At 43.8% G+C, this 15,692-nt stretch overlaps 1 protein-coding gene across 1 annotated transcript in view; it reads right to left on the reverse strand.

Annotated features, from left to right (window-relative positions):
• prkn (parkin RBR E3 ubiquitin protein ligase) overlaps positions 1 to 15,692 on the reverse strand; it is a 91,310-nt gene that overhangs the window by 71,037 nt on the left and 4,581 nt on the right. Inside the window, exon 2 of the mRNA XM_014154109.3 lies at positions 10,124 to 10,287. Within this exon, the coding sequence (XP_014009584.2) occupies positions 10,124 to 10,287 (164 nt within the window). The remainder of the gene's footprint in view (positions 1 to 10,123; positions 10,288 to 15,692) is intronic.

A 15,692-nucleotide genomic window follows, 5' to 3' on the forward strand; every position in this document is an offset into this window, starting at 1 on the left:
GTTATAATGGTACCAGCCATTCCAAATCAGCCCCAGCCCAGTGCTTACACCTACAGCAGTACACTAGATCTTTAAAGATTGGAAAGGATCCAAGTAGATATTTTATTTCTGCAGGAAATGAATACATTGGCATTTGTTTCATGGAGTTCATTTTCAGAGAACTGAGAACAATTTGTGATGCAAATAAGCTGCAGCAGGCAGCGCAAACAGGTCCTAGTTAAAACAAAGAGCTTATTAGAGAGAGAGAGAGAGTCATGCGATAGCGAGAGAGAGGTCCTCATTTGTGAACTAATCCATAGACGGGAGATAATTTCACCCCGAGAAGCCTGGCGTGCCAAATGACTGGCAAAATATAAAAACAAAATGTGTTTGATCTGGTTAATTTTCTTGGCTCAACAGCGTGGATTTGTTTTTTTTAATGATATGGCGTTAATGAAGAACCTGTGGCTGAGGCTGGAAGGTCTACTATGCGAGACAGCTAGCACAGCTCAGACTGTATGATGGATCTGGAGCTAGCAGCTTAAGCTATGCGGCAAGACTGAGGAAAAATAACTAGGTCGTTTCACCAATTCAGTGCCTTCACCTAATTGAAACATTCCGTCACAAAGAGCACATGTTAACTTAATTAAAAAAACATGTTGTTTTCCCCCCATCTCAAAAATACTACAGTAAGTGCCAAATAAAGTAACATGGTTGACTGTAACAGGATTGACGATTTAGTCTTAAATCAGCCATGAATCCCCTTGTGAGAGGGGAAATGGAAGCTTGTTGTGTGCAACAGGGAGGGGCAGTTAAATGCAAGCTTCACCTTAAAATGATTCACTAATCACATTAAATAAATATTTATCTTCAGAAATTACTTTGTCAAAGCAACAAACTAACAAGGCCTTTACAATGGTGGTTTTAATTTTGGGAGACATTTTGGGGTTAAGTGGGTTAAAATCTTCCTAGAAGTCATGAGAGGGTACATGAAAGGACATGTCAAAATGATGAATTTTGGCACTTGAGCAAGTCTTTATTAGTATAATAAATATAATCTATTGAATTCGCCATGTGGTCCATATTAAAAAGGGCATTTCATTGAATATAACAGGCTTTTAAAATTCAATATTGGTGCACAACTTCTACTTAAATATCAAAGAGACGCAAGATGCAACCATTTTGTGGAATGACAACTACAGTGAGGGAAAAAAGTATTTGATCCCTTGCTGATATTGTACTTTTGCCCACTGACAAAGAAATGATCAGTCTATAATTTTAATGGTAGGTTTATTTGAACAGTGAGAGACAGAACAACAACAAAAAAATCCAGAAAAACACATGTCAAAAATGTTATAAATTGATTTGCATTTTAATGAGGGAAATAAGTATTTGATCCACTCTCAAGCAGAAAGATTTCTGGCTCTCAGGTGTCTTTTATACAGGTAACGAGCTGAGATTAGGAGCACACTCTTAAAGGGAGTGCTCCTAATCTCAGCTCGTTACCTGTATAAAAGACACCTGTCCACAGAAGCAATCAATCAGATCCCAAACTCTCCACCATGGCCAAGACCAAAGAGCTCTCCAAGGATGTCAGGGACAAGGTTGTAGACCTACACAAGGCTGGAATGGGCTACAAGACCATCGCCAAGCAGCTTGGTGAGAAGGTGACAACAGTTGGTGCGATTATTCGCAAATGGAAGAAACACAAAAGAACTGTCAATCTCCCTCGGCCTGGGGCTCCATGCAAGATCTCACCTCGTGGAGTTGCAATGATCATGAGAACCGTGAGGAATCAGCCCAGAACTACATGGGAGGATCTTGTCAATGATCTCAAGGCAGCTGGGACCAGTGTCACCAAAAAAAAACAATTGGTAACACACTACACCGTGAAGGACTGAAATCCTGCAGCGCCCGCAAGGTCCCCCTGCTCAAGAAAGCACATATACATGCCCGTCTGAAGTTTGCCAATGAACATCTGATGATTCAGAGGACAACTGGGTGAAAGTGTTGTGGTCAGATGAGACCAAAATGGAGCTCTTTGGCATCAACTCAACTATGACCCCAAGAACACCATCCCCACCGTCAAACATGGAGGTGGAAACATTATGCTTTGGGGGTGTTTTTCTGCTAAGGGGACAGAACAACTTCACCGCATCAAAGGGACGATGGACGGGGCCATGTACCGTCAAATCTTGGGTGAGAACCTCCTTCCCTCAGCCAGGGCATTGAAAATGGGTCGTGGATGGGTATTCCAGCATGACAATGACCCAAAACACACGGCCAAGGCAACAAAGGAGTGGCTCAAGAAGAAACACATTAAGGTCCTGGAGTGGCCTAGCCAGTCTCCAGACCTTAATCCCATAGAAAATCTGTGGAAGGAGCTGAAGGTTCGAGTTGCCAAACGTCAGCCTCGAAACCTTAATGACTTGGAGAAGATCTGCAAAGAGGAGTGGGACAAAATCCCTCCTGAGATGTGTGCAAACCTGGTGGCCAACTACAAGAAACGTCTGACCTCTGTGATTGCCAACAAGGGTTTTGCCACCAAGTACTAAGTCATGTTTTGCAGAGGGGTCAAATACGTATTTCCCTCAATAAAATGCAAATCAATTTATAACATTTTTGACATGCGTTTTTCTGGATTTTTTGGTTGTTATTCTGTCTCTCACTGTTCAAATAAACCTACCATTAAAATTATAGACTGATAATTTCTTTGTCAGTGGGCAAACGTACAAAATCAGCAGGGGATCAAATACTTTTTTCCCCTCACTGTATAATTAGTTAAATAGAGAGCAATATATTTAGTATTGATATTCCCATTGGTCTCTATTCAAATCTGAATTCAACTGTATGGAAGAGTTTATCCCTTAGCTACTGCAAAGCACTTTGTGACTACTGCTGAGGTGCAAATTCCTTTATGAATTAAATTTGATTGATTGGTTGATAGCCCCTCACAGCTCTGCCACATTGGCTTTACGTTACTGCCGTTAGTGATGCCGTTTGTGACCGTTTGATGCATTACTTTACTGCTGTCTATAACTCCTGATTCTAACCAGGGAGGTGAGTAAAGATAACGACAGTGTGGCTACTTTCATGTTCCTTCAAAGTCAAATGTCTGGTCTTATCAACATTTGGCAACAGTAGTTGACAGACCTGATATCAAATAACTTCCGGTTACACACACACACACACACCTGCGTGCGGACACACACACACACACACACACACACACAAGCGCCTCCAGCCTAAATCTACCTTGGCTTGTCTGATGAGATAAAAAAAATAATGTAAAAAGGCAGGTACAAACGTGGAGCTAAATAAGACACAATTGACTGACATTGAAAACAAAATATCCTTTCCAATAACCACAACACACAACAAATTGAGCATCGGCAGCATAAGTACATCTGTGCTCCCCACAGGTGTTTAGAGAAGGTCTCCTATTGGCTGATTCCTCTCCCAGACACTAATTGGAGGCATCAGAGGCCCAGGGAGCATTAGTGTATTCATGTTGCATGCTTGTGACCTTTCCACACTCATCCTCTGCTCTTCAGAGGGCCAGACCAACAAGTCTGTAACCACTATTTTAATGGAAAATCTGCAAAGGACCTGTGAGTTGCCCCATGACTCATGAAGGAGGTTTCGACAACACATCATCAATAATTGCATTATAGATCAAGTCATTTTTGGAAAAACTTCAGCTGTAATATGCTTTTTCCTGCATAGATACATTGGCCCATTGGGAATGAATAAAAGTTCATTGAAGTGAGGTGAATTGAACTAAACTGACTGTTTCGCCTGGATAGGGGTAGGAGTCACTTGAGCAATGTCGCACAATATCAAACAAGTAACACTAAACCCTTCAAGGCCGCAAAGTGAAAGATACAGCGGTCTTTAGTGGCTCAGTCCCTAGCATGCAGACAAATGTTTGTGAAAGGCTGAGCAAAGCACCTGAAATCCTGTGAAGACTGTGAATAATGTGGGCTGGGACTCCCAACTCCCTGTGCAGCTCATTCTCTACAGTGAAAAAGCTCAGCGCCACTCTGCAAAAAGAAACAATGTCTGCGCCGATTGTTTCACTGCAATTAGCAGGATAGAACTCCTTGTCTTATATGGTTGAACAAAGTGGCAACTCAAGGACAAGGAAATTGGATGACGGAATCAACTTGTCTTGTATGAGGTGGGGACTCACTCCTTAGAGTACCTGTACATCAGCCATCAGACATGCAACAGCGCCTCTTCAACCTCAGGAGGCTGAAGAAATTTGGCTTGTCACCAAAAACACTCAAACTTTTACAGATGCACAATCGAGAGCATCCTGTCAGGCTGTATCAGCGCCTGGTACGGCAACTGCACCGCCCACAACCGTAAGGCTCTCCAGAGGGTAGTGTGGTCTGCACAACGCATCACCGGGGGAAAACTACCTGCCCTCCAGGACACCTACACCACCCGATGTCACAGGAAGGCCAAAAAGATCATCAAGGACAACAACCACCCGAGCCACTGCCTGTTCACCCCACTATCATCCAGAAGGCGAGGTCAGTACAGGTGCATCAAAGCTGGGACAGAGAGACTGAAAAACAGCTTCTATCTCAAGGCCATCAGACTGTTAAACAGCCATCACTAACATTGAGTGGCTGCTGCCAAAATACTGACTTATCTCTAGCCACTTTAATAATAAAAAATTGGATGTAATAAATGTATCACTTGTCACTTTAAACAATGCCACTTTATATAATGTTTACATACCCTACATTACTCATCTCATATGTATATACTGTACTCTATACCATCTACTGCAGCTTGCCTATGCAGTAGATGGTATTTATATGTACATATTCTTATTCATTCCTTTACACTTGTGTGTATATAAGGTGGTTGTTGTGAAATTGTTAGATTACTTGTTAGATATTACTGCACGGTCAGTACAAGAAGCACAAGCTTTTCGCTACACTCGCATTAACATCTGCTAACCATGTGTATGTGACCAATAAAATATGATTTGAGACCACACCTAGCAGGCCTAATGATTAAGATAAATCTGACATGTTGTAATTTAGGCCGTGTCATTTATGAGTGAAAGGAAGGGATGGAGCAGGAGGGATAACAAAGAAAAAGAGAGGGGGAGTGGAGGGGGAGGAAGGGCGACGTAGAAGGGAGAATAAGAGAGGAACATGTAGCCTACTGGAAGGGAGAGCGAGAGAGGAGTAGAAGGAAGTGTGAGAGAGATGGCACTCCCTCGGGGATGAGAAAGCTAATAGAGCACATAACAGTGAACGCTCCTCTCGTCACTACAAAATGTCAGAGGCACACATCACAGAATGTGGCAGATAAACACCAGTGACTAGCGACTTGTCTGAGCCTGGAGGCTTGGCACTGTGGCCTTCTTCAGACTCTCTGGGACCGATGACAACGTGACACGCATAGCAACAGCGCTTTACCTGGCTGAGTGACCCGGCGTCAGAGTCTGCTAACTAACCAGGGCCTGGTTTCCCGATAGCGATGGAACTTAGGTTTATGAGTGTTTTAACGATGCATCTTTCCCGCAAACGGTTGAAAATTGAACATGCATTTCCCTAAACACCACGGAGAGAGATCGCTAAGTGCATTGTTGGATAATGGCGCCGGAGGGGATGGCTACCGTGTTACGGACTTGTAAGTTCCATTTTTTGCACATAATGTTGATGCTACCGTCTCTTATGACCGAAAAGAGCTTCTGGACATCAGAACTGCGATTACTCACCCCGAACTGGATGAAGAAATTTTATTTAATGAGTTTGACGCGAAGAATATAGTGCTTTCTCGAGACCAGGCCGAAATCCCTGTCATTCGCATGAAGAAAAGACAGAGAAAAAGTAGGCGGAGGTCGGGGTGCCTTGTGAGACATCGTAGGCAAGTGGATAAACCCCAGTACCATCCGTACTATTGGCCAATGTCCAATCATTGGAAAATTGCCTGGACGATATACGATTAAGACTATCCTATCAACGGGACATTAAAAACTGTAATATGCTCGCTTCGAGGCAAGCAACACTGAAGCATGCATGAGAGCACCAGCTGTTCCGGATGACTGTGTGATCACGCTCCCCGTAGCCGACATGAGCAAGGTCAAACAGGTCAACATTCACAAAGCCGCGGGGCCAGACGGATAACCAGGACGTGTACTCAAAGCATGTGTGGACCAACTGTCAAGTGTCTTTACTGACATTTTCAACCTCTCCCTGACCGAGTCTAATACCTTCTTGTTTCAAACAGACCACCATAGTCCCTGTGACAAAGGAAGCGAAGGTAACCTGCCTAAATTATTACCGCTCCGTAGTACTCACATTGGTAGCCATGACGTGCTTTGAAAGGCTGGTCATGGCTCACATCAACACCATCATCCCGGAAACCCTAGACCCACTCCAATTCGCATACCGCCCCAACAAATCCACAGATGATGCAATCTCAATCGCACTCCACACTACCATTTCCCACTAGGACAAAAGGAACACCCATGTGAGAATGCCGTTCATTGACTACAGCTCAGCATTCAACACCATAGTGCCCACAAAACTCATCACTAAGCTAAGGACCCTGGGACTAAACTCCTCCCTCTGCAACTGGATCCTGAACTTCCTGATGGGCCGCCCCCAGGTTGTAAGAGTAGGCAACAACACATCTGCCACGCTGATCCTCAACATCTGTCGCCCCCCTCATGGGTGCATGCTTAGTACCCTCCTGTACTCCCTGTTCATCCACGACTGCGTGGCCAAGCACGACTCCAACACCATCATTAAGTTTGCTGATGACACAGCCTGATCACCGACAATGAGACAAACTATAGGGAGGAGGTCAGAGACCTGGCAGTGTGGTGCCAGGACAACACTTCTCCCTCAATGTGAGCAAGACAAAGGAGCTGATTGTGGACTACAAGAAAAGAAGGGCCGAACAGGCCCCCATTAATATTGACAGAGCTGCAGTGGAGCAGGTCGAGAGCTTCAAGTTCCTTGGTGTCCACATCACCAACGAACTATCATGGTCCAAACACACCAAGACAGTCGTGAAGAGGGCACGACAACACCTTTTCCCCCTCAGGAAACTGAAATGATTTGGCATGGGTCCCCAGATCCTCAAAAAGTTCTACAGCTGCACCATCGAGAGCATCCTGACCGGTTGCATCATCGCCTGGTATGGCAACTGCTCGGCATCTGTCCGTAAGGCACTACAGAGGGTAGTGTGTACGGCCCAGTACATCACTGGGGCCAAGCTTCCTGCCATCCAGGACCTCTATATATTAGGTGGTGTCAGAGGAAGGCCCAAAAATTGTAAAAGACTCCAGTCACCCAAGTCATAGACCGTTTTCTCTGCTACCGCACAGCAAGCGGTACCGGAGCGCCAAGTCTAGGACCAAAAAGCTCCTTAACAGCTTCTTCCCCCAAGCCATAAGACTGCTGAACAATTAATAAAATGGCCAGCCGGACTATTTACATTGACCCCCCCCCCCCCCCCCATTTGATTTTACACTGCTGCTACTCGCTGTTTATTATCTATGCATAATCATCTTACCCCTACCTACATGTACAAATTACCTCGACTGCTTTGACTCGCTACCGGTACCCTCTGTATATAGCCTCATTATTGTTATTTTATTGTGCTACTTTTATTTTATTTAGTAAATATTTACACAATACTGACGACTGCTCAGTGCCTAGAGCGATATTACCACTTAGGCCTACTGCTGCAAATATTAAAGGTGGCTTATTTGAATGCTTACCCTATAAAAATGTATTAAATCATTGATTTGGCACATCACTGCGCACATGTTAGGCTACACATCATTAAATATATTGAGACAAATTACAGACAGTAGCCTTCAAGTAGCAAAATAGAACTCGATTGAACATGAAATGTATTGAAATATTATTGATATAGGACTATAGCCTACTGTTTATATTTCAATGTAGTCATCTCAGTTTTCATTTGAAGCATATTTTACGTCACTTGTTTGTATCAATTGCAAAGACATTGGCCACTTTGTATTTGTAGTCAACTTTGTTCTGAAGTTCTCGGCTGTCACAGAGAGATAAATAGAATCACATGGTTTATGTTTAGCAGAGATCTTCTGTGAATAAAGTGACGAAGGAGGGCAACAACAACAAAAAAAAGCACGCGCGTGCGTCCGCCATCGCGCGCATGTTGATTTTGTCCATCCACACCAGATACGATCAGGACTCTGAACCAACAATATTAATTTGTGGACAGCTTGAAACACATGAAACATTCATGGACATTTAGCTAGCTAGCTTGATGTTGCTAGCTAATTTGTCCTGGGATATAAACATTGGTTTGTTATTTTACCTGAAATGCACAAAGTCCTTTTTTTCCCCTGGATCTTTGTACAATTTTACTCTGACAATGAATTTCACAGAAAAAAGGGTTTCCAGTAATCTCTTCTCCTTCTTCTGTGGACTTTATATGGCAGTTGGCAGCCAACTTTGAGGTGCATTACTACCACTGAATGGAGTGTGGACCTCAGCTCAGCTTCCAATCACCCACGTGGGTATACACTCCTAAAAACCAATGAGGAGATGGGAGAGGCGGGACCAGTCAAAAGTTTGGACACACCTACTCCTTCAAGGATTTTTCTCATGCCAAGAGTGTGCAAAGCTGTCATCAAGGCAAAGGGTGGCTACTTTGAAGATTCTCAATTATAAAATATATTTTGATATGTTTTTGGTTACTACATGATTCCATGTGTTATTTCATAGTTTTGATGTCTTCACTATTATTCTACAATGTAGAAAATAGTACAAATAAAGAAAAACCCTTGAATGATTAGGTGTGTCCAAACTTGACTGGTACTGTATGTGTACATTTATTTTGCAACGCGAGCGGTGTGGTCAGCCTGTTAGCTGTTCTACGAGTGTTCAGAGGCAGACTTAACGATGCTCCTATGAAGGTTCTAACAATGAATGTAGCCTTAAATTGCTTTTGGGAAATCAGGCCCAGGCCAAGCAGAGCAAGAAGGAAGGATTTAGTGCTGGAACAGTTTCATATCTGGTGCCAGTTGAAGATGTTAAGGGCTAGGTGTTCTCACTTGGTCTTATACAGTGTGGTGTGTGTGTGTGTGTGTGTGTGTACGCGCGTATGAATATATTCTCTATCATCATTATCATTTAAAAGCACATCTTAATAAGCACCAGTAAAATAATCTAGCTTCATTACTCAAGAAGGTGAGTAAGTCAGCAAACACAGAGTGCCAAAAATGATCCATTCCTTGCCCTCAGTTATTTGCTATGAATGGTATTCTCGCTTCACAAATGTATTTCAAAATTCAACCAATAAAAATGACTGAGAAAGTAAGCATACACCTAGAGCCAAAACTGGAAACACACACAGAAAGGTCATCTTCGTGTCAACTGTAACACATGAATCATTGGTCCAGACACAACCAATGAGAGAGTGATGTGTGCGTCACCACGTCATTCTCAATACCTTTGTGCCCTCATGCTTCACTCAATGCTTTGAGGCCCTTTATTCTCCCCAAACCCTTGGGGACAGACAAAGACATTCTGTACACAGGCTGACAAACACAGTGTCTCAATTATACTCTAGGGGGCAGAGTCGAGTCACAACGCTACACTCCCACTGTGCTAGCACCACCATCAAAAGCTGAGACCCACACTTACTCCAGCCTCAGGAGCAATCTGTCAGGGGGAAATGGAGCTCAGGTATAAAATGTGCAGAGACAGCAGAACTGACTGGAGAGACACAGTCGGGAGTCAGAGTGGGGAGTGTGTGTGCCTGGCTCCCCAGCCGCTCCCTGTGAGCCTGACTGTTTTGATGCATAATTAAGATAGTCAAACTTAATGAAGCACTGTGGACTAAAGTTCACGGGATCCCCAGGCTCTGTTTACACTGTTACAGTCAGGATGGGGAGAGAATGCCAGGCTTCTAGCCTTCACCGGAAACACTGTGTGGAGAGTGCTGAGTGTGCAGTGTGTGTGTCTGTGCACCCATGTGTAAGCGTGTGGTGGTGAAATTAGGGCATGAGTAAACAAAAGACACACCCTACCACTAATTGCTATACAGACAACCACACACACCACACAGCACAGTCAAAAAGACAGGGTCGAGTGAAATGGGAGAATGATGACCTTACCTGGAGGGTGCCGTCGCTAAGCAGCTCTCTGCCAGCAAAGATGACTCTCAGCTGCTCCGGCTGTACCCCCTGCAGCTTCCCCACCTTCTCCTTCAGCACTGCGATACTGGCCCCCTCCTCCAGCTCCACTGGGAAGCCATGGCTGGAGTTAAACCTCACATACACTGGAGAGACAGAGAGAGGAGAGACTGGTGAGAACTCAGAGACAATAGTGAACAATAAACAGAGAATGAAGCTTGAGAATGAATGAGAGAGAGAGAGAGACGCTTGTGTGTCAAAAGAGGCAAAACGAGAATGAGACAAGAGGTCTGAGGGGTCAGAGAGGGGAGAAGAGAATAAAAAGGCGATAGGCTAGACATAGGGGACCTTAACACAGAAGTAACAGAGGAGGTGGACAGACCATGGAAATGGAGAAGAAAGAGAGGGAAAGTGGGTACAGAGGAGAGAGAACAAGAGAAGTCATGAGGAGAAATAACGGGAATCAGGGAGAACAGATGATAGACAGGAGAAAACAAAGAAACAGGATTTTAAAATTCAGCCGGCTAAGCCAATATGAAAATCCCTGAACCCTTTCATTAAGATGAGTGAGATTTGGAGCAAAGGTATTCTTTCCTGCTATCGTTTCTACTTATTATTTTAATTGAAATGAGTCAACCTTTTCAGAGCCCCTAGAGGCAAGGAGATACATTTAGGACTGTAAAATGGCTGATCGGGGAAATGTCTGCAATCAAATTGGAAATGATGAGCCAATGGAGATGTGTAGACTACTTAGACATGTTTAAACACACACTGGTTTTGATATGTATTTATTATGGATCCCCACTCTTACTGGGGTATAGTAAAAATGAAGGCAGTAATATACATAATAATATCATTTTTAAACATCAAAAAACCATTTTACAACAGTGTGTCCTCCTGACACTACTACAACACACAATCCTGGTGTAAGTGTGTATTTGTATGTGTGTGGTTGAAGGAATACATAATGATGCGAGGTGAATAGGCAAGTGAGCACACACACACACACACACAAAAGCATATAGACTAAGCATACAGACATAGGCAATTCCACGATAACGAAATTACGTTGAGTGTCCGATTTTTCACTTTAAAAAATGTACAGTACCAGTCAAGAGTTTGGACACACCTACTCATTCAAGGGTTTTTGTTTATTTTGACTTTTCTACATTGTAGAATAATAGTGAAGACATCAAAACTATGAAATAGCACATATGGCATCATGTAGTAACCAAAAAAAAAAAGTGTTAAATCAAAATATATATTTGAGATTCTTCAAAGTAGCCACCCTTTGCCTTGACAGCTTTGCACACTCATGCATTCTCTCAACCAGCTTCATGAGGAATGCTTTTCCAACAGTCTTGAAGGAGTTCCCACATATGCTCAGCACTTGTTGGCTGCTTGTCTTTCACTCTGCAGTCCAACTCATCCCAAACCTTCTGAATTGAGGTCAGATGACTGGAGGCGAGGTCATCTGATGCAGCACTCCATCACTCTCCTTGGTCAAATAGCCCTTATACAGCTTGGAGGTATGTTTTGGGTCATTGTCCTGTTGAAAAACAAATGACAGTCCCACTAAGCGCAAACCAGATGGGATGGTGCGTCGCTGCAGAATGCTGTGGTAGCCATGCTGGTTAAGTGTGCCTTGAATTCTAAATAAATCACAGACAGTGTCACCAGCAAAGCACCCCCACACCACCTCCTCCATGTTTCATGGTGGGAACCACACATGCGGAGATCATCCATTCAGCTACTATATATCCCACAAAGACACGGTGGTTGGAAACAAATCTCAAATTTGAACTCATCAGACCAAAGTACAGATTTCCACCGGTCAAATGTCCATTGCTCGTGTTTCTTGGCCCAAGTAAGTCTGTTCTTCTTAATGGTGTCCTTTAGTAGTGGTTTCTTTGCAGCAATTCGACCATGAAAGCCTGATTCACGCAGTCTCCTCTGAACAGTTGATGTTGAGATGTGTCTGTTACTTGAACTCTTATTTGGGCTGCAATTTCTGAGGCTCGTAACTCCAATAAACTTTTCCTCTGCAGCAGAAGTAACTCTGGGTCTTCCTGTCTTGTGGCGGTCCTCATGAGAGCCAGTTTCATCATAGTGCTTGATGGTTTTTGCGACTGCACTTGAAGAAACGTTCAAAGTTCTTGACATTTTCCGGATTGACTGACCTTCATGTCTTAAAGTAATGATGGACTGTCATTTCTCTTTTCTTAGTTGAGCTGTTCTTGCCATAATATGGACTTAAGTCCATCTTCTGTATACAACCCCTACCTTGTCACAACACAACTGATTGGCTGAAACGCATTAAGAAGGAAAGAAATTCCACAAATTAACAAGGCACACCTGTTAATTGAAATGCATTCCAGGTGACTACCTCATGAAGCTGGTTGAGGGAATGCCAAGAGTGTGCAAAGCTGTCATCAAGGCAAAGGGTGGCTACTTTGAAGAATCTAAAATATATTTTGATTTGTTTAACACTTTTTTTGTTACTACATGATTCCATATGTGCCATTTCATAGTTTTGATATCTTCCGTATTATTCTACAATGTAGAAAAGAAAGAAAAAACGCTTGAATGATTTGGTGTGTCCAAACTTTTTTATTCTACAATGCTAAACAAAAACAGAAGATTTGACAAAAACACATTTACAGGAACAACTGTGCAGATGCAAAGTTTGATAACATGATATTGGTAAAATGTCCCTCAGTTGTATTCTGTTACCAAACTTTGTATCTGCACAGTTCTTCCTGTAAATGTGTTTATGTAAAATGTTCTGTGAAAATTGTTAAAAGAAGTCCGTGTGCATAGAGTTGTTCAACTTTGAAATCAATGGGTCTTGTTTGGCATACATTTTAAAGTGAAAAACCTGAGTCTCAGCATAATTCCGTTACAGTGGAATTGCCCATACATTGAGTACACCCATAAACACGTACACGTAAGCTAATCATACACAGAAACATCTTGTACACACACTAACACATACACAGTGTGGAGTAGTCATGGGAACGCAGCATTAATCATAATTATTACAGGAAATTAGTTCGTTTTAGATTTAATGACTGAGAAGGAATAATAAGGTATTCTTCCATTTGGCGCTTAAGGAGTTGACTCAGTTAGGCGATTGCTTGTTGCCAATGTGCGACATTCCCTTTAGAATAGTGTTTCTGCAACATTATTCTGAGACAAATATACTACAAAGCCTTCTGAGATTGTAACAAGAAAGTGGACAGACACCATTACGCTATCGGTTTGAACCCATGCTATATCACATCACATACCTGATTTATCTACACAGAAGAGACCACAGTACCTCAAGTCAGAGCAACATCAACAATGACCACTATGACACAACCATCTCTCGGTTGACCGATCTCTGGCAGCACTACAGCCAATCCAGTCCGAGCGGTGGCCCAAAGTGCATGAGAAGGGCTGATTCTAATTTGTCCCGTCACTGAGATTTCCATAATGTCCCTCATTGTTTTGCATCCAATCCAAGTGGCTAACAAATGAGTAAATTCCTCCTTTGTCATGTTTCATCACAGAAGCCGTCAGTTTGGTGATGGGGCCATAACGTGCACAGATTACCTGAGTTCTCAGTCTGGGGAGGAAGAGTGACAGAATGCAATCATGGAGCACCAACTCCACCAGGCCGGATTACCAAGCAGAGAGCTCACTGGAAGGCTAACGACTCACAACATAATTCCTCAAACCTGGCTGCATGCACAGAGAAGAATACCAATATTTCCATTCCCAAAACAGGCATTTTCACAAAATAAGAAAAGAGAGAAAGAGATGGCGGGACAATCTAGACTGGAGCAAAATCTAACTGTCAAAACCACTCTATGCATAATGAAATGTGTGTTATTTACTGTTAATGTCCCATGACAGTAATTCAAAAAGAGAGAGAGGCAGAGAGATGCGATGTCACTCAGACCAAGGGGGCAGGAGGGGGGGGCAGGGAGGTTATCACGGCCAGCCAATGCTGTGTGTCTGGGCGGAGTGGCAGGCGGTCAGATCGATACGGCCCGCACACAGGCAGAAATATGAAGACGGATTGGCTCAACTCTCAACTGCTGCATCGGAGGGAAATGGGTCTGGGGACTCTTTAGTGCAGGAGGGAGGTGAGATGATGTGAGAGGAGAGGGAGAGATTGACTGGGAGGGGAAAGGGGGAAGATTGAAGAGGGAGGAAGAGGGAGAGTAACGCTGCTACATGGAGAAGGCAGGGAGTTGAAAATATCTCTGTAAAAGGACTCCCTTCATCCTACTGACAGCAGCCCAGGACTTGATCGCTCCAGGGAGTTAAACCCGACAGTGCAGTTTCCCAAAGGGGCCCTGTTAGGCTCTCCAGACGCTAATGCAATACTATCAGAGGACTTGGCTGGGCCACCTGTCTCCTTTACGAGTGCACAGCCCACGTCACTACTTTCTTCTTCCTATTGATTAGGGATAAAGCACCCAAATGGCCCTGGCAAAACCGCCGTAAAATACTGCCAACCCCATAGGCCCGAATTTCCCCCGCACATAACTATAAAGAAGATGGATTCCTCAATTCCAGAACTCACTTTGAGCAATTAAGAGAACAAATTCCCATCCAACACTGGGGCTAAGAGCTTTTCTCCCTCCACCTCCCTCTCCTCTCCCTTCTTTCTTGAGCCTTATCCTGATAGCTGGTACAGTCAGATGCAGCGTTTGGTCATGTGTGACGGGTGCTGTGGAGCGATGCTGTACGGTACTGTACGATGAGCCCGGTTCAGGACCAGGCTATCCATCGTGGAGGCTAGCAGCAGCTATGGGGCCAGTGCCAGGTTTCTCGGGCCCGGTGACTGTCCACTGGAGGATTCTCTCTTAGATCAACGGTCGGGTGGATTCTGGAGCGCAGCGCCCGTTCATCAGCCGCCCCCACCGCAACCCCGACCCCGGTCCATGAAAGCCAGGAACTAACCCCCCTCCCTCCATCTGTCCTCGCTTATTACATTTGAAGGAAGCGGCCATGTCTGCAGAATGGAGCCTTCAGGAATACCTCTATGCCCCCCCCCCCCCCCCCCCACTGCAATATGTGGCCAGACTACATCCCCATACAATACCAAGGGATGGAGATAAATAAGAGTATCCCTGGAGATAAGACTGCAGCGAAGCTGTATTGGGTCTGTGTATGCACAGTGAGCAGAGGTGTAGCTATTTGGGACAGATATGGTGTGATACTACTGTACGTCTGCTGGGTTATTGGAACACTGGCTGGCTGCATTACCTCACTAGGCAAGCAATGTCACGTTCTACCAATAGCACAAAGATGAAGAAGCTAAGATTGCTTTGTGTGTTCTGTGCCACTACAGGAACAGAAAATGCAAAGAAATGATAGTGTCAGTACAATAAAAAAATGATTTCTAGGTTATTTTCATCAGCGGATATCAGTAATGATAGAAACTGTACTTGGCAAATTCAATGACAATATAACAATTGATGTTTAGAACTATTTTCTCTAATAACAAATGTAACAAGTTCTTATGTGAGCCCTGTGTTGCTGTAGTTGCTTCGAC

This window comes from Salmo salar, chromosome 18 (genome assembly GCF_965601325.2).
Source record: "Salmo salar chromosome 18, fSalSal1, whole genome shotgun sequence".
Classification (NCBI taxonomy): domain Eukaryota; kingdom Metazoa; phylum Chordata; class Actinopteri; order Salmoniformes; family Salmonidae; genus Salmo; species Salmo salar.